Source organism: Oncorhynchus gorbuscha, unplaced genomic scaffold, assembly GCF_021184085.1.
Source record: "Oncorhynchus gorbuscha isolate QuinsamMale2020 ecotype Even-year unplaced genomic scaffold, OgorEven_v1.0 Un_scaffold_1666, whole genome shotgun sequence".
NCBI classification, from domain to species: domain Eukaryota; kingdom Metazoa; phylum Chordata; class Actinopteri; order Salmoniformes; family Salmonidae; genus Oncorhynchus; species Oncorhynchus gorbuscha.
The window spans coordinates 1-20,426 of NW_025746381.1; the positions used below are offsets into that span (position 1 = coordinate 1).

The 20,426-nt window shown below is 51.8% G+C and overlaps 1 protein-coding gene across 1 annotated transcript in view; it reads right to left on the reverse strand.

The window, feature by feature from the left end:
* Window positions 1–2,730: 2,730 nt before the first annotated feature.
* Window positions 2,731–20,426, reverse strand: part of LOC124023646 (anoctamin-1-like) — an 80,684-nt gene continuing 62,988 nt past the window's right edge. The window contains exons 16-22 of the mRNA XM_046338002.1: window positions 17,889–18,090; window positions 16,392–16,503; window positions 14,480–14,537; window positions 14,260–14,360; window positions 12,702–12,850; window positions 2,974–3,126; window positions 2,731–2,868 (exon numbers count right to left, since the gene is read on the reverse strand). Coding sequence (XP_046193958.1) covers window positions 2,771–2,868; window positions 2,974–3,126; window positions 12,702–12,850; window positions 14,260–14,360; window positions 14,480–14,537; window positions 16,392–16,503; window positions 17,889–18,090 — 873 coding nt within the window. The 3' untranslated portion in view covers window positions 2,731–2,770. The remainder of the gene's footprint in view (window positions 2,869–2,973; window positions 3,127–12,701; window positions 12,851–14,259; window positions 14,361–14,479; window positions 14,538–16,391; window positions 16,504–17,888; window positions 18,091–20,426) is intronic.

Consider the following 20,426-nt stretch of genomic DNA (forward strand, 5'->3'; position numbering starts at 1 on the left):
ATCACAGTGCTACTTCATATTAACTTCCAGTGTAGTGACTGACTATCACAGTGCTACTTCATATTAACTTCCAGTGTGACTGACCATCACAGGGCTACTTCATCTTCCAGTGTAGTGACTGACTATCACAGTGCTACTTCATATTAACTTCCAGTGTAGTGACTGACCATCACAGTGCTACTTCATATTAACTTCCAGTGTAGTGACTGACTATCACAGTGCTACTTCATATTAACTTCCAGTGTAGTGACTGACTTCATCAGTGTAGTGACTGACCATCACAGTGCTACTTCATATTAACTTCCAGTGCTAGTGAGTGTGCTAGTGACTGACTATCACAGTGCTACTTCATATTAACTTCAGTGTAGTGACTGACTATCACAGTGCTGACTTCATATTAACTTCCAGTGTAGTGACTGACGTATGACTGACTATCACAGTGCTACTTCATATTAACTTCCAGTGTAGTGACTGACCATCACAGTGCTACTTCATATTAACTTCAGTGTAGTGACTGACTGATATCAGAGGGCTACTTCATATTAACTTCCAGTGTAGTGACTGACTATCACAGTGCTACTTCATATTAACTTCAGTGTAGTGACTGACTATCACAGTGCTACTTCATATTAACTTCCAGTGTAGTGACTGACTATCACAGTGCTACTTCATATTAACTACCAGTGTAGTGACTGACTATCACAGGGCTACTTCACTATTAACTTCCAGTGTAGTGACTGACTATCACAGTGCTACTTCATATATGAACTTCCAGTGTAGTGACTGACCATCACAGTGCTACTTCATATTAACTTCCAGTGTAGTGACTGACTATCACAGTGCTACTTCATATTAACTTCCAGTGTAGTGACTGACCATCACAGTGCTACTTCATATTAACTTCCAGTGTAGTGACTGACTATCACAGTGCTACTTCATATTAACTTCCAGTGTAGTGACTGACTATCACAGTGCTACTTCATATTAACTTCAAGTGTAGTGACTGACTATCAGAGGGCTACTTCATGTTAACTTCCAGTGTAGTGACTGACTATCACAGTGCTACTTCGTAGTGACTGACTATCACAGTGCTACTTCATATTAACTTCAGTGTAGTGACTGACCATCACAGTGCTACTTCATATTAAGTTCAGTGTAGTGACTGACTATCACAGTGCTACTTCATATTAACTTCAGTGTAGTGACTGACTATCACAGTGCTACTTCATATTAACTTCCAGTGTAGTGACTGACCATCACAGTGCTACTTCATATTAACTTCAAGTGTAGTGACTGACTATCAGAGGGCTACTTCATATTAACTTCCAGTGTAGTGACTGACTATCACAGTGCTACTTCGTAGTGACTGACTATCACAGTGCTACTTCATATTAACTTCCAGTGTAGTGACTGACCATCACAGTGCTACTTCATATTAACTTCCAGTGTAGTGACTGACTATCACAGTGCTACTTCATATTAACTTCCAGTGTAGTGACTGACTATCACAGTGCTACTTCATATTAACTTCCAGTGTAGTGACTGACCATCACAGTGCTACTTCATATTAACTTCCAGTGTAGTGACTGACTATCAGAGGGCTACTTCATATTAACTTCCAGTGTAGTGACTGACTATCACAGTGCTACTTCGTAGTGACTGACTATCACAGTGCTACTTCATATTAACTTCCAGTGTAGTGACTGACTATCACAGTGCTACTTCATATTAACTTCCAGTGTAGTGACTGACTATCACAGTGCTACTTCATATTAACTTCCAGTGTAGTGACTGACTATCACAGTGCTACTTCATATTAAGTTCCAGTGTAGTGACTGACTATCACAGTGCTACTTCATATTAAGTTCCAGTGTAGTGACTGACTATCACAGTGCTACTTCATATTAAGTTCCAGTGTAGTGACTGACTATCACAGTGCTACTTCATATTAACTTCCAGTGTAGTGACTGACTATCACAGTGCTACTTCATATTAACTTCCAGTGTAGTGACTGACCATCACAGTGCTACTTCATATTAACTTCCAGTGTAGTGACTGACCATCACAGTGCTACTTCATATTAACTTCCAGTGTAGTGACTGACCATCACAGTGCTACTTCATATTAACTTCCAGTGTAGTGACTGACTATCACAGTGCTACTTCATATTAACTTCCAGTGTAGTGACTGACTATCACAGTACTACTTCATATTAACTTCCAGTGTAGTGACTGACCATGACAGTGCTACTTCATATTAACTTCCAGTGTAGTGACTGACTATCACAGTGCTACTTCATATTAACTTCCAGTGTAGTGACTGACTATCACAGTGCTACTTCCTATTAACTTCCAGTGTAGTGACTGACTATCACAGTGCTACTTCATATTAACTTCCAGTGTAGTGACTGACTATCACAGTGCTACTTCATATTAACTTCCAGTGTAGTGACTGACTATCACAGTGCTACTTCATATTAACTTCCAGTGTAGTGACTGACCATCACAGTGCTACTTCATATTAACTTCCAGTGTAGTGACTGACTATCACAGTGCTACTTCATATTAACTTCCATTGTAGTGACTGACTATCAGAGGGCTACTTCATTCCGGATGGATTTCTGCCTGCTTGAACGGCAATAGCTCAGATACACATGAAAACATTAAATGACCCCGGGAAATGACAGAACATCACTAAGAGATGCAGAAAAACAATATAACATTAAAAATGGGTGAATATTATCTTTATCGCATCAGGGTGCAAAAATACACTATGTTTTCAGAATGAGTGTGTGCGCTCCAATGTTAACACTTACATTTATAATGACAGAGAACTTTCCCATTCCACTCAGGATGTTGTACCAGATTCCTACAGAGAGAGAGAACATAGTTGTGAGAGAAGAGTGGAGGGGTGTGGATCTGTGTGTGGATCTGTGTGTGGACATGCATCTGTGCGTGCAAGCGTGTGTGTTACCGATGTCTTTGGCTTGGACAGCGTCCGGTCGTCGCAGCTCGGTGACAAACTTCTTGGCATCGAGGCGGATCTCGATCACGTTGTTGAGAAGAGCGAAGAGAGGAGCCAGAGGGAACGACGCGACAAACAGAGAAACAAAACCAAACTGGATAACTGGGGAGAGAACACACACAGAGTGGTAGAAAGGAACAACATGAGGAAGTGTATGGAACGAGTCATTATCTTATCTGGTAGTCCTCTACAACACACCAACAAACAGCTGGAGGGCAGGGGATCAACACAGAGTTCATGACCTAGCAGGGGACCCACCCCGAGTTCATGACCTAGCAGGGGACCCACCCCGAGTTCATGACCTAGCAGGGGACCCACCCCGAGTTCATGACCTAGCAGGGGACCCACCCCGAGTTCAGGACCTAGCAGGGGACCCACCCCGGAGTTCAGGACCTAGCAGGGGACCCACCCCGAGTTCAGGACCTAGCAGGGGACCCACGCCCGAGTTCAGGACCTAGCAGGACCCACCCCGAGTTCAGGACCTAGCAGGGGACCCACCCCGAGTTCAGGACCTAGCAGGGGACCCACCCCGAGTTCAGGACCTAGCAGGGGACCCACCCCGAGTTCAGGACCTAGCAGGGGACCCACCCCGAGTTCAGGACCTAGCAGGGGACCCACGCCGAGTTCAGGACCTAGGGGGACCCACCCCGAGTTCAGGACCTAGCAGGGGACCCACCCCGAGTTCAGGACCTAGCAGGGGACCCACCCCGAGTTCAGGACCGAGCAGGGGACCCACCCCAGAGTTCAGGACCTAGCAGGGGACCCACCCCGAGTTCAGGACCTAGCAGGGGACCCACCCCGAGTTCAGGACCTAGCAGGGGACCCACCCCGAGTTCAGGACCTAGCAGGGGACCCACCCCGAGTTCAGGACCTAGCAGGGGACCCACCCCGAGTTCAGGACCTAGCAGGGGACCCACCCCGAGTTCAGGACCTAGCAGGGGACCCACCCGAGTTCAGGACCTAGCAGGGGACCCACCCCGAGTTCAGGACCTAGCAGGGGACCCACCCCACGCCGAGTTCAGGACCTAGCAGGGGACCCACCCGAGTTCAGGACCTAGCAGGGGACCCACCCCGAGTTCAGGACCTAGCAGGGGACCCACCCCGAGTTCAGGACCTAGCAGGGGACCCACCCGAGTTCAGGACCTAGCAGGGGACCCACCCGAGTTCAGGACCTAGCAGGGGACCCACCCGAGTTCAGGACCTAGCAGGGGACCCACCCGAGTTCAGGACCTAGCAGGGGACCCACCCCGAGTTCAGGACCTAGCAGGGGACCCACCCCGAGTTCAGGACCTAGCAGGGGACCCACCCCGAGTTCAGGACCTAGCAGGGGACCCACCCGAGTTCAGGACCTAGCAGGGGACCCACCCCGAGTTCAGGACCTAGCAGGGGACCCACCCCGAGTTCAGGACCTAGCAGGGGACCCACCCGAGTTCAGGACCTAGCAGGGGACCCACCCCGAGTTCAGGACCTAGCAGGGGACCCACCCGAGTTCAGGACCTAGCAGGGGACCCACGCCGAGTTCAGGACCTAGCAGGGGACCCACGCCGAGTTCAGGACCTAGCAGGGGACCCACCCGAGTTCAGGACCTAGCAGGGGACCCACCCCGAGTTCAGGACCTAGCAGGGGACCCACCCCGAGTTCAGGACCTAGGGGGACCCACCCCGAGTTCAGGACCTAGCAGGGGACCCACCCGAGTTCAGGACCTAGCAGGGGACCCACGCCGAGTTCAGGACCTAGCAGGGGACCCACCCCGAGTTCAGGACCTAGCAGGGACCCACCCGAGTTCAGGACCTAGCAGGGGACCCACGCCGAGTTCAGGACCTAGCAGGGGACCCACGCCGAGTTCAGGACCTAGCAGGGGACCCACGCCGAGTTCAGGACCTAGCAGGGGACCCACCCCAGTTCAGGACCTAGCAGGGGACCCACGCCCGAGTTCAGGACCTAGCAGGGGACCCACGCCGAGTTCAGGACCTAGCAGGGGACCCACGCCGAGTTCAGGACCTAGCAGGGGACCCACGCCGAGTTCAGGACCTAGCAGGGGACCCACCCCGAGTTCAGGACCTAGCAGGGGACCCACCCGAGTTCAGGACCTAGCAGGGGACCCACCCCGAGTTCAGGACCTAGCAGGGGACCCACCCCGGGGAGTTCAGGACCTAGCAGGGGACCCACCCGAGTTCAGGACCTAGCAGGGGACCCACCCGAGTTCAGGACCTAGCAGGGGACCCACCCCGAGTTCAGGACCTAGCAGGGACCCACCCGAGTTCAGGACCTAGCAGGGGACCCACGCCCGAGTTCAGGACCTAGCAGGGACCCACCCGAGTTCAGGACCTAGCAGGGACCCACCCCGAGTTCAGGACCTAGCAGGGGACCCACCCGAGTTCAGGACCTAGCAGGGGACCCACCCCGAGTTCAGGACCTAGCAGGGGACCCACCCGAGTTCAGGACCTAGCAGGGGACCCACCCCGAGTTCAGGACCTAGCAGGGGACCCACCCTAGCAGGAGACCCACCCGAGTTCAGGACCTAGCAGGGGACCCACCCGAGTTCAGGACCTAGCAGGGGACCCACCCCGAGTTCAGGACCTAGCAGGGGACCCACGCCGAGTTCAGGACCTAGCAGGGGACCCACCCCGAGTTCAGGACCTAGCAGGGGACCCACCCCGAGTTCAGGACCTAGCAGGGGACCCACCCCGAGTTCAGGACCTAGCAGGGGACCCACCCGAGTTCAGGACCTAGCAGGGGACCCACCCCGAGTTCAGGACCTAGCAGGGGACCCACCCGAGTTCAGGACCTAGCAGGGGACCCACCCCGAGTTCAGGACCTAGCAGGGGACCCACGCCGAGTTCAGGACCTAGCAGGGGACCCACCCCGAGTTCAGGACCTAGCAGGGGACCCACGCCGAGTTCAGGACCTGGCAGGGGACCCACCCCGAGTTCAGGACCTAGCAGGGGGACCCACCCCGAGTTCAGGACCTAGCAGGGGACCCACCCCGAGTTCAGGACCTAGCAGGGGACCCACCCCGAGTTCAGGACCTAGCAGGGGACCCACCCCGAGTTCAGGACCTAGCAGGGGACCCACGCCGAGTTCAGGACCTAGCAGGGGACCCACGCCGAGGGGACCCAGCAGGGGACCCACGCCGAGTTCAGGACCTAGCAGGGGACCCACCCCGAGTTCAGGACCTAGCAGGGGACCCACCCCGAGTTCAGGACCTAGCAGGGACCCACGCCAGTTCAGGACCTAGCAGGGGACCCACCCCGAGTTCAGGACCTAGCAGGGGACCCACCCCGAGTTCAGGACCCTAGCAGGGGACCCACGCCGAGTTCAGGACCTAGCAGGGGACCCACGCCGAGTTCAGGACCTAGCAGGGGACCCACCCCGAGTTCAGGACCTAGCAGGGGACCCACCCCGAGTTCAGGACCTAGCAGGGGACCCACCCCGAGTTCAGGACCTAGCAGGGGACCCACGCCGAGTTCAGGACCTAGCAGGGGACCCACCCGAGTTCAGGACCTAGCAGGGGACCCACCCCGAGTTCAGGACCTAGCAGGGGACCCACGCCGAGTTCAGGACCTAGCAGGGGACCCACCCCGAGTTCAGGACCTAGCAGGGGACCCACCCCGAGTTCAGGACCTAGCAGGGGACCCACCCCGGGTTCAGGACCTAGCAGGGGACCCACCCCGAGTTCAGGACCTAGCAGGGGACCCACCCCGAGTTCAGGACCTAGCAGGGGACCCACCCCGAGTTCAGGACCTAGCAGGGGACCCACCCCGAGTTCAGGACCTAGCAGGGGACCCACCCCGAGTTCAGGACCCAGGGGACCCACCCCGAGTTCAGGACCTAGCAGGGGACCCACCCCGAGTTCAGGACCTAGCAGGGGACCCACGCCGAGTTCAGGACCTAGCAGGGGACCCACGCCGAGTTCAGGACCTAGCAGGGGACCCACCCGAGTTCAGGACCTAGCAGGGGACCCACGCCGAGTTCAGGACCTAGCGGGGACCCACCCCGGTTCAGGACCTAGCAGGGGACCCACCCCGAGTTCAGGACCTAGCAGGGGACCCACCCCGAGTTCAGGACCTAGCAGGGGACCCACCCCGAGTTCAGGACCTAGCAGGGGACCCACGCCGAGTTCAGGACCTAGCAGGGGACCCACCCGAGTTCAGGACCTAGCAGGGGACCCACCCCGAGTTCAGGACCTAGCAGGGGACCCACCCCGAGTTCAGGACCTAGCAGGGGACCCACGCCGAGTTCAGGACCTAGCAGGGGACCCACGCCGAGTTCAGGACCTAGCAGGGGACCCACCCCGAGTTCAGGACCTAGCAGGGGACCCACGCCGAGTTCAGGACCTAGCAGGGGACCCACCCCGAGTTCAGGACCTAGCAGGGGACCCACGCCGAGTTCAGGACCTAGCAGGGGACCCACGCCGAGTTCAGGACCTAGCAGGGGACCCACCCCGAGTTCAGGACCTAGCAGGGGACCCACGCCGAGTTCAGGACCTAGCAGGGGACCCACCCCGAGTTCAGGACCTAGCAGGGGACCCACGCCGAGTTCAGGACCTAGCAGCAGGGACCCACGCCGAGTTCAGGACCTAGCAGGGGACCCACGCCGAGTTCAGGACCTAGCAGGGGACCCACCCCGAGTTCAGGACCCACAGGGGACCCACGTTCAGGACCTAGCAGGGGACCCACCCCGAGTTCAGGACCTAGCAGGGGACCCACGCCGAGTTCAGGACCTAGCAGGGGACCCACGCCGAGTTCAGGACCTAGCAGGGGACCCACCCCGAGTTCAGGACCTAGCAGGGGACCCACCCGAGTTCAGGACCTAGCAGGGGACCCACGCCGAGTTCAGGACCTAGCAGGGGACCCACGCCGAGTTCAGGACCTAGCAGGGGACCCACGCCCGAGTTCAGGACCTAGCAGGGGACCCACGCCGAGTTCAGGACCTAGCAGGGGACCCACCCCGAGTTCAGGACCTAGCAGGGGACCCACGCCGAGTTCAGGACCTAGCAGGGGACCCACCCCGAGTTCAGGACCTAGCAGGGGACCCACCCGAGTTCAGGACCTAGCAGGGGACCCACCCCGAGTTCAGGACCTAGCAGGGGACCCACGCCGAGTTCAGGACCCAGCAGGGGACCCACCCCGAGTTCAGGACCTAGCAGGGGACCCACCCCGAGTTCAGGACCTAGCAGGGGACCCACCCCGAGTTCAGGACCTAGCAGGGGACCCACGCCGAGTTCAGGACCTAGCAGGGGACCCACCCGAGTTCAGGACCTAGCAGGGGACCCACGCCGAGTTCAGGACCTAGCAGGGGACCCACCCCGAGTTCAGGACCTAGCAGGGGACCCACCCCGAGTTCAGGACCTAGCAGGGGACCCACCCCGAGTTCAGGACCGAGCAGGGGACCCACCCCGAGTTCAGGACCGAGCAGGGGACCCACCCCGAGTTCAGGACCTAGCAGGGGACCCACGCCGAGTTCAGGACCTAGCAGGGGACCCACCCCGAGTTCAGGACCTAGGGGGACCCACCCCGAGTTCAGGACCTAGCAGGGGACCCACCCCGAGTTCAGGACCTAGCAGGGGACCCACCCCGAGTTCAGGACCTAGCAGGGGACCCACCCGAGTTCAGGACCTAGCAGGGGACCCACCCCGAGTTCAGGACCTAGCAGGGGACCCACCCCGAGTTCAGGACCTAGCAGGGGACCCACCCCGAGTTCAGGACCTACCCAGGGGACCCACCCCGAGTTCAGGACCTAGCAGGGGACCCACCCTGAGTTCAGGACCTAGCAGGGGACCCACCCTGAGTTCAGGACCTAGCAGGGGACCCACCCTGAGTTCAGGACCTAGCAGGGGACCCACCCTGAGTTCAGGACCTAGCAGGGGACCCACCCTGAGTTCAGGACCTAGCAGGGGACCCACCCTGAGTTCAGGACCTAGCAGGGGACCCACCCTGAGTTCAGGACCTAGCAGGGGACCCACCCTGAGTTCAGGACCTAGCAGGGGACCCACCCTGAGTTCAGGACCTAGCAGGGAACCCACCCTGAGTTCAGGACCTAGCAGGGGACCCACCCTGAGTTCAGGACCTAGCAGGGGACCCACCCTGAGTTCAGAACCTAGAAGATGCTTAATGTGAGTCTGGAAGGAGTTTACAGTCTAACCAGACACCTAGGTATTTGTAATTGTCCACATATTCTAAGTCAGAACAGTCCAGAGTAGTGATGCTGGACGGGCAGGCAGGCAGGTGTGGGCAGCGATCGGCAGAAGAGCATACATTTAGTTTTACTTGCATTTAAGAGCAGTTGGAGGCCACAGAAGGAGAGATGTCTGGCATTGAAGCTCGTCTGGAGGTTAGTTAACAGTGTCCAAAGAAGGGACAGAAGTGTCCCCCTTTGAAGAGGGGATGACTGTGGCAGCTTTCCAGTCTTTGGGGATAACAGACGATACGAAAGAGAGGTTGAACAGGCTAGGAATAGGGGTTGCAAAAATTGTGATGGATAGTTTCAGAAAGAGAGGGTCCAGATTGTCTAGCCCAGCTGATATGTAGGGGTCCAGATTCTCTTTCAGAACATCGGCTATCTGGATTTGGGTGAAGGAGAAATGGGGAGGTAAGCCAGCCTTAACTTTCCTAACTGCCTGTGTATATTTGTTCCTAACTTCCCTGAAATATTGCAAATCACAGAGAGCTATTAGATGCTAATGCAGAATGCCACAGGATGTTTTTGTGCTGGTCAAGGGCAGTCAGGTCTTGAGAGAACCCAGGGCTATATCGGTTCCTGGTTCAACATTTTTTGAATGGGGCATGCTTATTTATTTAAGATGGTGAGGAAAGCACTTTTAAAGTATAACCAGGAATCCTCTACTGACAGAATGAGGTCAATATCCTTCCAGGATACCCAGGCCAGGTCGATTAGAAAGGCCTGCTCGCTGAAGTGGTTTAGGGAAGTCAACAAATGAGGCGCCTGGGGAATGGGAGTGGAGCTAGGCGCTGCAGGGCCTGGATTAACCTCTACATCACTAGAGGAACAGAGGAGGAGTAGGATAAGGGTACGGCTAAAGGCAATAAGAACTGGTTGTCTAGTGCGTTCGGAACAGAGAGTAAAAGGAGCAGGTTTCTGGGCACGGACGAATAGATTCAAGGCATAATGTACAGACAAGGGTATGGTAGGACGTGAATACAGTGGAGATAAACCTAGGCATTGAGTGACGATGAGAGAGGTTTTGTCTATCGAGCCACCATTTAGACCAGGTGAGGTCAACCACATGTGTGGGAGGTGAAACAAAATTGCTAGTTAAGGCATATTGATCAGGGCTGGAGTCTCTACAGTGAAATAAGACAATAATCACTAACCAAAACAGCAATGGACAAGACATAATGACATTAGGGAGACGCATGTGTAGCCGAGTGATCATAGGGACCAGTGGGAAGCTAGGTGAGCTGGAGACACGGACATTCAGACAGCTAGCAGACTGGGGCTAGCAGAAGGGCCTTAGGGGGACATCTTAACGGAATAAGTCTGTTGTAGCCCCCTTGTGTGGTTACGTCGGCAGACCAGTCATGATGGATCAGCAGGGCTCCGTGTGGTAAAAGGGTCCAGGCCAATTGGCAAAATGGGTATTGTAGGCCAAGAAATTGGCTGAAGGTCCTCTTCAAATTCCTTCTGGCTGAAGGTCGCTTGTAATGCCAGGGTAGTGGGTTCTCCCCAGGACCATTCCAATGACTGTAAGTCGCTTTGGATAAAAGCGTCTGCTAAATGGCATATATTTATATTTATATTTTTAAACAGCTAGCGGGTCGTGGCTAGCAGGCTAGCAGATGGGCCTTCAGGGGATGTCGCAACAGAGGAGCCTGTTGAAACCCCTCGGCAGATTATGTCGGTAGACCAGTCGTGATGGAATCGTCAGGGCTCAGTGTCGGCAGTAAAAGGGGTCCAGGCCAATTGGCAAAATATGTATTGTAGCCCAAGGAGTGGCTGATGGACCTCTTCAGCTAGCCGGGAGATGGGAGTAGCACGAGGCTAGTTCCAGGCTCACTGGTGTTTGTGTTGGGACAGAGACAATAGCCAGGGGGTAGCCACTTGGACAGCAGCTAGCTGGGAGATGGGACTAGCACGAGGCTAGTTCCAGGCTCACTGGTGTTTGTGTTGGGACAGAGACGTTAGCCAGGGGGTAGCCACTCGGATAGCAGCTAGCTGGCTGTGATGATCCAGGTGAAAAGGTTCAGAGCTTGCGGTAGGAAACCGGAGATGTGGAGAAAAAGCAGTCCGGTATGATCTGGGTTGATTCGCTCTATGCTGACTGCCAGGAGTTGACCAGGTTAGCTGATGACCACTAGCAGTGGCTAACTGACTACTAGCTAGTAGCTAGTTAGCTGGCTATCTCCTGTTGGGGGTTCCGGTTCTGCAGTATAGAAAATAGCAGATCCATACCACATTGGGTGGCGGGTTGTAGGAGAGCATGTTGAAACTGAGGTTAAAAATATTAAAAATATCTAAGAAATATATACGAAGGAAAAAATATATATATACACGGGACACAACAAGACAAAGACGTCTGAACTGCTACGCCATCTTGGATCTGGGATGAGGTTCAGTGATAAAGTAATCTACAGTAGCCAAGAGATGAGCTGTAAGTGTACCAAGCCCAAGATATATACACGGGACACGACAAGACAAAGACGTTTGAACTGCTACGCCATCTTGGATCTGGGATGAGGTTCAGTGATAAAGTAATCTACAGTAGCCAAGAGATGAGCTGTAAGTGTACCAAGCCTAAGAGAGAGACAGAGAGGCAGGGTGGTATGGTCTCTGTCCAGGTAACAGGGTGGTACGGTCTCTGTCCAGGTAACAGGGTGGTACGGTCTCTGTCCAGGTAACAGGGTGGTACGGTCTCTGTCCAGGTAACAGGGTGGTACGGTCTCTGTCCAGGTAACAGGGTGGTACGGTCTCTGTCCAGGTAACAGGGTGGTACGGTCTCTGTCCAGGTAACAGGGTGGTACGGTCTCTGTCCAGGTAACAGGGTGGTACGGTCTCTGTCCAGGTAACAGGGAGAGAGAGGCAGGGTGGTACGGTCTCTGTCCAGGTAACAGGGTGGTACGGTCTCTGTCCAGGTAACAGGGTGGTACGGTCTCTGTCCAGGTAACAGGGTGGTATGGTCTCTGTCCAGGTAACAGGGAGAGAGAGGCAGGGTGGTACGGTCTCTGTCCAGGTAACAGGGTGGTACGGTCTCTGTCCAGGTAACAGGGTGGTACGGTCTCTGTCCAGGTAACAGGGTGGTACGGTCTCTGTCCAGGTAACAGGGTGGTACGGTCTCTGTCCAGGTAACAGGGTGGTACGGTCTCTGTCCAGGTAACAGGGTGGTACGGTCTCTGTCCAGGTAACAGGGTGGTACGGTCTCTGTCCAGGTAACAGGGTGGTACGGTCTCTGTCCAGGTAACAGGGTGGTACGGTCTCTGTCCAGGTAACAGGGTGGTATGGTCTCTGTCCAGGTAACAGGGTGGTATGGTCTCTGTCCAGGTAACAGGGTGGTATGGTCTCTGTCCAGGTAACAGGGTGGTATGGTCTCTGTCCAGGTAACAGGGAGGTATGGTCTCTGTCCAGGTAACAGGGAGAGAGAGGCAGGGTGGTATGGTCCAGGTGTCTAGTTAATCACCTGACCTCCTCACCTCTGTTATCTACTGTTACTATATACTCACTCATCTCCATGTACTCAGGGGTCAGTCCTTCAAAGGGGACCAGGGTGTAGTCCAGGTTCCACTGTTGAGGAGGTCTGGCACGCTGCTCCTCTTTCTCCTCCAATGAAATCCCCTTACCCTTCCATGCTCGGATCAACTTCTTCAACTTACTGACGAGGGAGAGCGAGAAGGGAGGAAGAGATGGAGAGAGAAAAGGAGAGATGGAGTCAGAGAGAAAGAGAACCATGAAACTCGAAGACACTATAGGACACAATAGGACACAATAGGACACTATAGGACACAATAGGACACAATAGGACACTATAGGACACTATGAGCTGCTATAAGTTGCTATGCGCCCCAGTGAAGCAGCACAGAGTAATGGAGAATATGCTAACATTAAAAAAGACGCTATGAACCACTATGAGCCGCTATGAGCCACTATGAGCCACTATGAGTCACTACGAGTCACTACGAGTCACTACGAGTCACTACGAGCCACTGTGAACCACTATGAGCCGCTATGAAACCCAGTGAAGCAGCACAGAGTAGTAGAGAACGTCCTAACATTAAAATTAGCCACTATGAACTACTATGAACCACTATGAGCCACTGTGAACCACTATGAGCCACTGTGAACCACTATGAACCACTGTGAACCACTATGAACCACTGTGAACCACTATGAGCCACTATGAACCACTATGAACCACTATGAGCCACTGTGAGCCACTGTGAGCCACTATGAACCACTATGAACCACTATGAGCCACTGTGAACCACTATGAGCCACTAGGAGCCACTAGGAGCCACTAGGAGCCACTATGAACCCCAGTGAAGCAGCACAGAGTAATAGAGAACATCCTAACATTAAAATATTAAATAACACACTATGAGCCACTATGAGCCACTATTAACTACTATTAACCATTATGAGCCACTAGGAGCCCCAGTGAGAAAGCACAGAGTAGTAGAGAACGTCCTAACATTAAAATGAGCCACTATGAACTACTATGAGCCACTATGAGCCACTATGAACCACTATGAGCCACTGTGAACCACTAGGAGCCACTAGGAACCACTATGAGCCACTATGAGCCACTAGGAGCCACTAGGAGCCACTATGATCCCCAGTGAAGCAGCACAGAGTAATAGAGAACGTCCTAACATTAAAATATTAAATAAGACACTATGAGCCACTATGAGCCACTATGAGCCACTATGAACTACTATGAGCCACTATGACTCACTATGAACCACTATGAGCCACTATGATCCCCAGTGAAGCATCACAGAGTAATAGAGAACGTCCTAACATTAAAATATTAAACCCCTGATATTGATGTTCGTCTCATAAAGTCAGGAGAGAAAATGTCCTTCAGCAGAATGTCCTTAATGGCAGATATAGAGGAGGAATGGGCAGGGCAGTGTGTGTGTGTGTGTGTGTGTGTGTGTGTGTGTGTGTGTGTGTGTGTGTGTGTGTGTGTGTGTGTGTGTGTGTGTGTGTGTGTGTGTGTGTGTGTGTGTGTGTGTGTGTGTGTGTGTGTGTGTGTGTGTGTGTGTGTGTGTGTGTACTTACGGGATGCCGATCTCAAAGACATTGTTCTGAATGAGTTGTTTCCCCACCATGATGATGCTGAGCTGAATACACAACTCTATTAAACAGCCTCCAGGGGCACACTGAGAGGGAGAGAGAGGGGGGGGGGCAGAGCCAAGAGTATGACAGAGGCCAGACAGTAAGTTGTAAGCAAGAACATTAGCATACAAACACCCCCCTCCACTAACACCCCCCCCCTCACCTCCTCCATCCGGTAGTCATTAAAAACATAGACGTAGTCTCCCGGCCTGCCTGCAAACCTGTCAACACACACGCGCACACGCGCGCATACACACACACACACACACACACACACACACACACACACACAGGGTGAGTATAATTATATAAAGGCTGTCAAAGACCTGTTCTATTCAGTATGATAGTATGGGTGTCTGTGTTCTGTCTCATCAAACAGTCCTACTCAGAGTAGAGTCCTGTCTGTTCACAGTTCTGTCTCAAACGGTCAACAACCCCTAACCCCAACCCTAACCCCTAACCCCAACCCCTAACCCCTAACCCCAACCCCAACCCCAACCCCTAACCCAGTGTCATTCATCTCTCCACATGTTAACCCCTAACCCTAACCCCTAACCCTAACCCAGTGTCATTAATCTCTCCACATGTTAACCCCTAACCCCAACCCCTAACCCTAACCCAGTGTCATTCATCTCTCCACATGTTAACCCCTAACCTCTAACCCTAACCCCAACCCCTAACCCAGTGTCATTAATCTCTCCACATGTTAACCCCTAACCCCTAACCCTAACCCCTAACCCTAACCCCAACCCCTAACCCAGTGTCATTAATCTCTCCACATGTTAACCCCTAACCCTAACCCCAACCCCTAACCCAGTGTCATTAATCTCTCTACATGTTAACCCCTAACCCCTAACCCTAACCCTAACCCTAACCCTAACCCAGTGTCATTCATCTCTCCACATGTTAACCCCTAACCCTAACCCCAACCCCTAACCCAGTGTCATTAATCTCTCCACATGTTAACCCCTAACCCCTAACCCCTAACCCAGTGTCATTCATCTCTCCACATGTTAACCCCTAACCCTAACCCCAACCCCTAACCCAGTGTCATTCAACTCTCTACATGTTAACCCCTAACCCCTAACCCTAACCCAGTGTCATTAATCTCTCCACATGTTAACCCCGAACCCTAACCCCTAACCCTAACCCTAACCCTAACCCCAACCCCAACCCCTAACCCTAACCCCTAACCCTAACCCCTAACCCTAACCTCAACCCTAACCCCTAACCCTAACCCAGTGTCATTCATCTCTCCACATGTTAACCCCTAACCCTAACCCCAACCCCTAACCCAGTGTCATTCAACTCTCCACATGTTAACCCCTAACCCCTAACCCCTAACCCAGTGTCATTAATCTCTCCACATGTTAACCCCTAACCCCCCTAACCCTAACCCCTAACCCCAACCCCTAACCCTAACCCCTAACCCTAACCCTAACCCCTAACCCTAACCCTAACCCCTAACCCCTAACCCCAACCCTAACCCCTAACCCTAACCCCTAACCCTAACCCAGTGTCATTCATCTCTCCACATGTTAACCCCTAACCCTAACCCCAACCCCTAACCCAGTGTCATTAATCTCTCCACATGTTAACCCCTAACCCCTAACCCAGTGTCATTCATCTCTCTACATGTTAACCCCTAACCCTAACCCCTAACCCCTAACCCTAACCCCAACCCTAACCCAGTGTCATTCATCTCTCCACATGTTAACCCCTAACCCTAACCCAGTGTCATTAATCTCTCTACATGTTAACCCCTAACCCCAACCCCTAACCCCTAACCCAGTGTCATTCATCTCTCCACATGTTAACCCCTAACCCCTAACCCAGTGTCATTAATCTCTCCACATGTTAACCCCTAACCTTAACCCCAAACCCTAACCCCAACCCCTAACCCCTAACCCAGTGTCATTCATCTCTCCACATGTTAACCCCTAACCCCTAACCCAGTGTCATTCATCTCTCCACATGTTAACCCCTAACCCCTAACCCTAACCCCTAACCCCTAACCCAGTGTCATTCATCTCTCCACATAACCCCACGTATACATGTGTGTGTCTGTGTCGTACCGTCCTTTAAAGAAAGCTACATAGAAGATGGGGGCGTAGGCATTCATGAACTTCAGTAGGAAAGCCTTCAGAATCAGATGCTGCTCAAAGTTACTCTCTGTCCTTGGAATCTCTGGGGAGGAGAGAAGAGAGTTGGTAGAGGGCGCTGAATAGTGGGTTCAATCCCCGGTGAAGACACATGACTGAGTGATGGGATATATTATTATATTATATTATTATAAGAGGGGTGAATAGAGGTGAAGAGAGAGTGATGGGAGAGAGGAGAGGAGGAGTGAGTGATGGGAGAGAGGAGAGGAGGAGAGAGTGATGGGAGAGAGGATAGGAGGAGAGAGTGATGGGAGAGAGGAGAGGAGAGAGTGATGGGAGAGAGTGATGGGAGAGAGGAGAGGAGAGAGGAGAGGAGAGAGTGATGGGAGAGAGGAGAGGAGAGAGTGATGGGAGAGAGTGATGTGAAAGAGGAGAGGAGAGAGTGATGGGAGAGAGTGATGGGAAAGAGGAGAGAGAGATGAGGAGAGTGATGGGAGAGAGGAGAGGAGAGAGTGATGGGAGAGAGGAGAGGAGAGAGTGATGGGAGAGAGGAGAGGAGAGAGTGATGAGAGAGAGGAGAGAGAGGAGAGGAGAGAGTGATGGGAGAGAGTGATGGGAGAGAGTGATGGGAGAGAGGAGAGGAGAGAGTGATGGGAGAGAGTGATGGGAGAGAGGAGAGGAGAGAGTGATGGGAGAGAGGAGAGGAGAGAGTGATGGGAGAGAGTGATGGGAGAGAGGATGGGAGAGAGTGATGGGAGAGAGGAGAGGAGAGAGTGATGGGAGAGAGTGATGGGAAAGAGGAGAGAGAGATGAGGAGAGAGTGATGGGAAAGAGGAGAGAGAGATGAGGAGAGAGGAGAGGAGAAAGTGATGGGAGAGAGTGATGGGAAAGAGGAGAGAGAGATGAGGAGAGAGTGATGGGAGAGAGGGAGAGAGGAGAGAGAGATGAGGAGAGAGAGATGGGAGAGAGATGAGGAGAGAGTGATGGGAGAGAGTGATGGGAGAGAGGAGAGAGTGATGGGAGAGAGGAGAGAGAGATGTCTTATTCAGGAGACCGTTTGAAAAAGTATTTGAGAAATCTGACGTAGCACACAGGACACAAACATGTAATAATCTGAATGTAGAGGTGTGTTACCCAGCTACAACACTTAATAATCTGAATGTAGAAGTGTGTTACCAAACTACAACACTTAATAATCTGAATGTAGAAGTGTGTTACCCAGCTACAACACTTAATAATCTGAATGTAGAAGTGTGTTACCAAACTACAACACTTAATAATCTGAAGGTAGAAGTGTGTTACCCAGCTACAACACTTAATAATCTGAAGGTAGAGGTGTGTTACCAAACTACAACACTTAATAATCTGAATGTAGAAGTGTGTTACCAAACTACAACACTTAATAATCTGAAGGTAGAGGTGTGTTACCAAACTACAACACTTAATAATCTGAATGTAGAAGTGTGTTACCCAGCTCAGTGAGCCAGACGGCCACAGCTCCGTAGATCTCATCCAGTATCAGAATGACCACCAGGTTGATGATGACAGCGGTTGCCGTGACGGTGACACGCACGTTAGACTTGGTCTCCGGGTCAGGTGACATCGCCATTAGAGCGGAAACGACAATACGATACACGATCACACCGAAAACCGCAGAGAACGTCAGCCCAAACTAGGACAGAGAGACATTACTGTATTAGTCCAAACTAGGACAGAGAGACATTAAACCCTCAGGACAGAGAGACATTACTGTATTAGTCCCTCAGCCCAAACTAGGACAGAGACATTACTGTATTAGTCCCTCAGCCCAAACTAGGACAGAGAGACATTACTGTATTAGTCCCTCAGCCCAAACTAGGACAGAGAGACATTACTGTATTAGTCCCTCAGCCCAAACTAGGACAGAGAGACATTACTGTATTAGTCCCTCAGCCCAAACTAGGACAGAGAGACATTACTGTATTAGTCCCTCAGCCCAAACTAGGACAGAGAGAAATTACTGTATCAGTCCCTCAGCCCAAACTAGGACAGAGAGACATTACTGTATTAGTCCCTCAGCCCAAACTAGGACAGAGAGACATTACTGTATTAGTCCCCCAGCCCAAACTAGGACAGAGAGACATTACTGTATTAGTCCCTCAGCCCAAACTAGGACAGAGAGACATTACTGTATTAGTCCCCCAGCCCAAACTAGGACAGAGAGACATTACTGTATTAGTCCCTCAGCCCAAACTAGGACAGAGACATTACTGTATTAGTCCCTCAGCCCAAACTAGGACAGACGTTACTGTATTAGTCCAAACTAGGACAGAGAGACATTACTGTATTAGTCCCTCAGCCCAAACTAGGACAGAGAGACATTACTGTATTAGTCCAAACTAGGACAGAGACATTACTGTATTAGTCCCTCAGCCCAAACTAGGACAGAGAGACATTACTGTATTAGTCCAAACTAGGACAGAGACGTTACTGTATTAGTCCAAACTAGGACAGAGAGACATTACTGTATTAGTCCCTCAGCCCAAACTAGGACAGAGAGACATTACTGTATTAGTCCAAACTAGGACAGAGACGTTACTGTATTAGTCCAAACTAGGACAGAGAGACATTACTGTATTAGTCCAAACTAGGACAGAGAGACATTACTGTATTAGTCCCTCAGCCCAAACTAGGACAGAGACATTACTGTATTAGTCCCTCAGCCCAAACTAGGACAGAGACATTACTGTATTAGTCCCTCAGCCCAAACTAGGACAGAGACATTACTGTATTAGTCCCTCAGTCCAAACTAGGACAGAGAGACATTACTGTATTAGTCCCTCAGCCCAAACTAGGACAGAGAGACATTACTGTATTAGTCCAAACTAGGACAGAGACATTACTGTATTAGTCCCTCAGCCCAAACTAGGACAGAGAGACATTACTGTATTAGTCCAAACTAGGACAGAGACGTTACTGTATTAGTCCAAACTAGGACAGAGAGACATTACTGTATTAGTCCCTCAGCCCAAACTAGGACAGAGAGACATTACTGTATTAGTCCAAACTAGGACAGAGACATTACTGTATTAGTCCAAACTAGGACAGAGAGACATTACTGTATTAGTCCAAAAACTAGGACAGAGACATTACTGTATTAGTCCCTCAGCCCAAACTAGGACAGAGAGACATTACTGTATTAGTCCCTCAGCCCAAACTAGGACAGAGAGACATTACTGTATTAGTCCCTCAGCCCAAACTAGGACAGAGAGACATTACTGTATTAGTCCCTCAGCCCAAACTAGGACAGAGAGACATTACTGTGTTAGTCCAAACTAGGACAGAGACGTTACTGTATTAGTCCCTCAGCCCAAACTAGGACAGAGACATTACTGTATTAGTCCCTCAGCCCAAACTAGGACAGAGACATTACTGTATTAGTCCCTCAGCCCAAACTAGGACAGAGAGACATTACTGTGTTAGTCCAAACTAGGACAGAGACGTTACTGTATTAGTCCCTCAGCCCAAACTAGGACAGAGACATTACTGTATTAGTCCCTCAGCCCAAACTAGGACAGAGAGACATTACTGTATTAGTCCCTCAGCCCAAACTAGGACAGACACATTACTGTATTAGTCCCTCAGCCCAAACTAGGACAGAGACATTACTGTATTAGTCCCTCAGCCCAAACTAGGACAGAGACATTACTGTATTAGTCCCTCAGCCCAAACTAGGACAGAGAGACATTACTGTATTAGTCCAAACTAGGACAGAGAGACATTACTGTATTAGTCCCTCAGCCCAAACTAGGACATAGACGTTACTGTATTAGTCCAAACTAGGACAGAGAGACATTACTGTATTTGTCCCTCAGCCCAAACTAGGACAGAGACGTTACTGTATTAGTCCAAACTAGGACAGAGAGACATTACTGTATTAGTCCAAACTAGGACAGAGACATTACTGTATTAGTCCATCAGCCCAAACTAGGACAGAGAGACATTACTGTATTAGTCCCTCAAAACTAG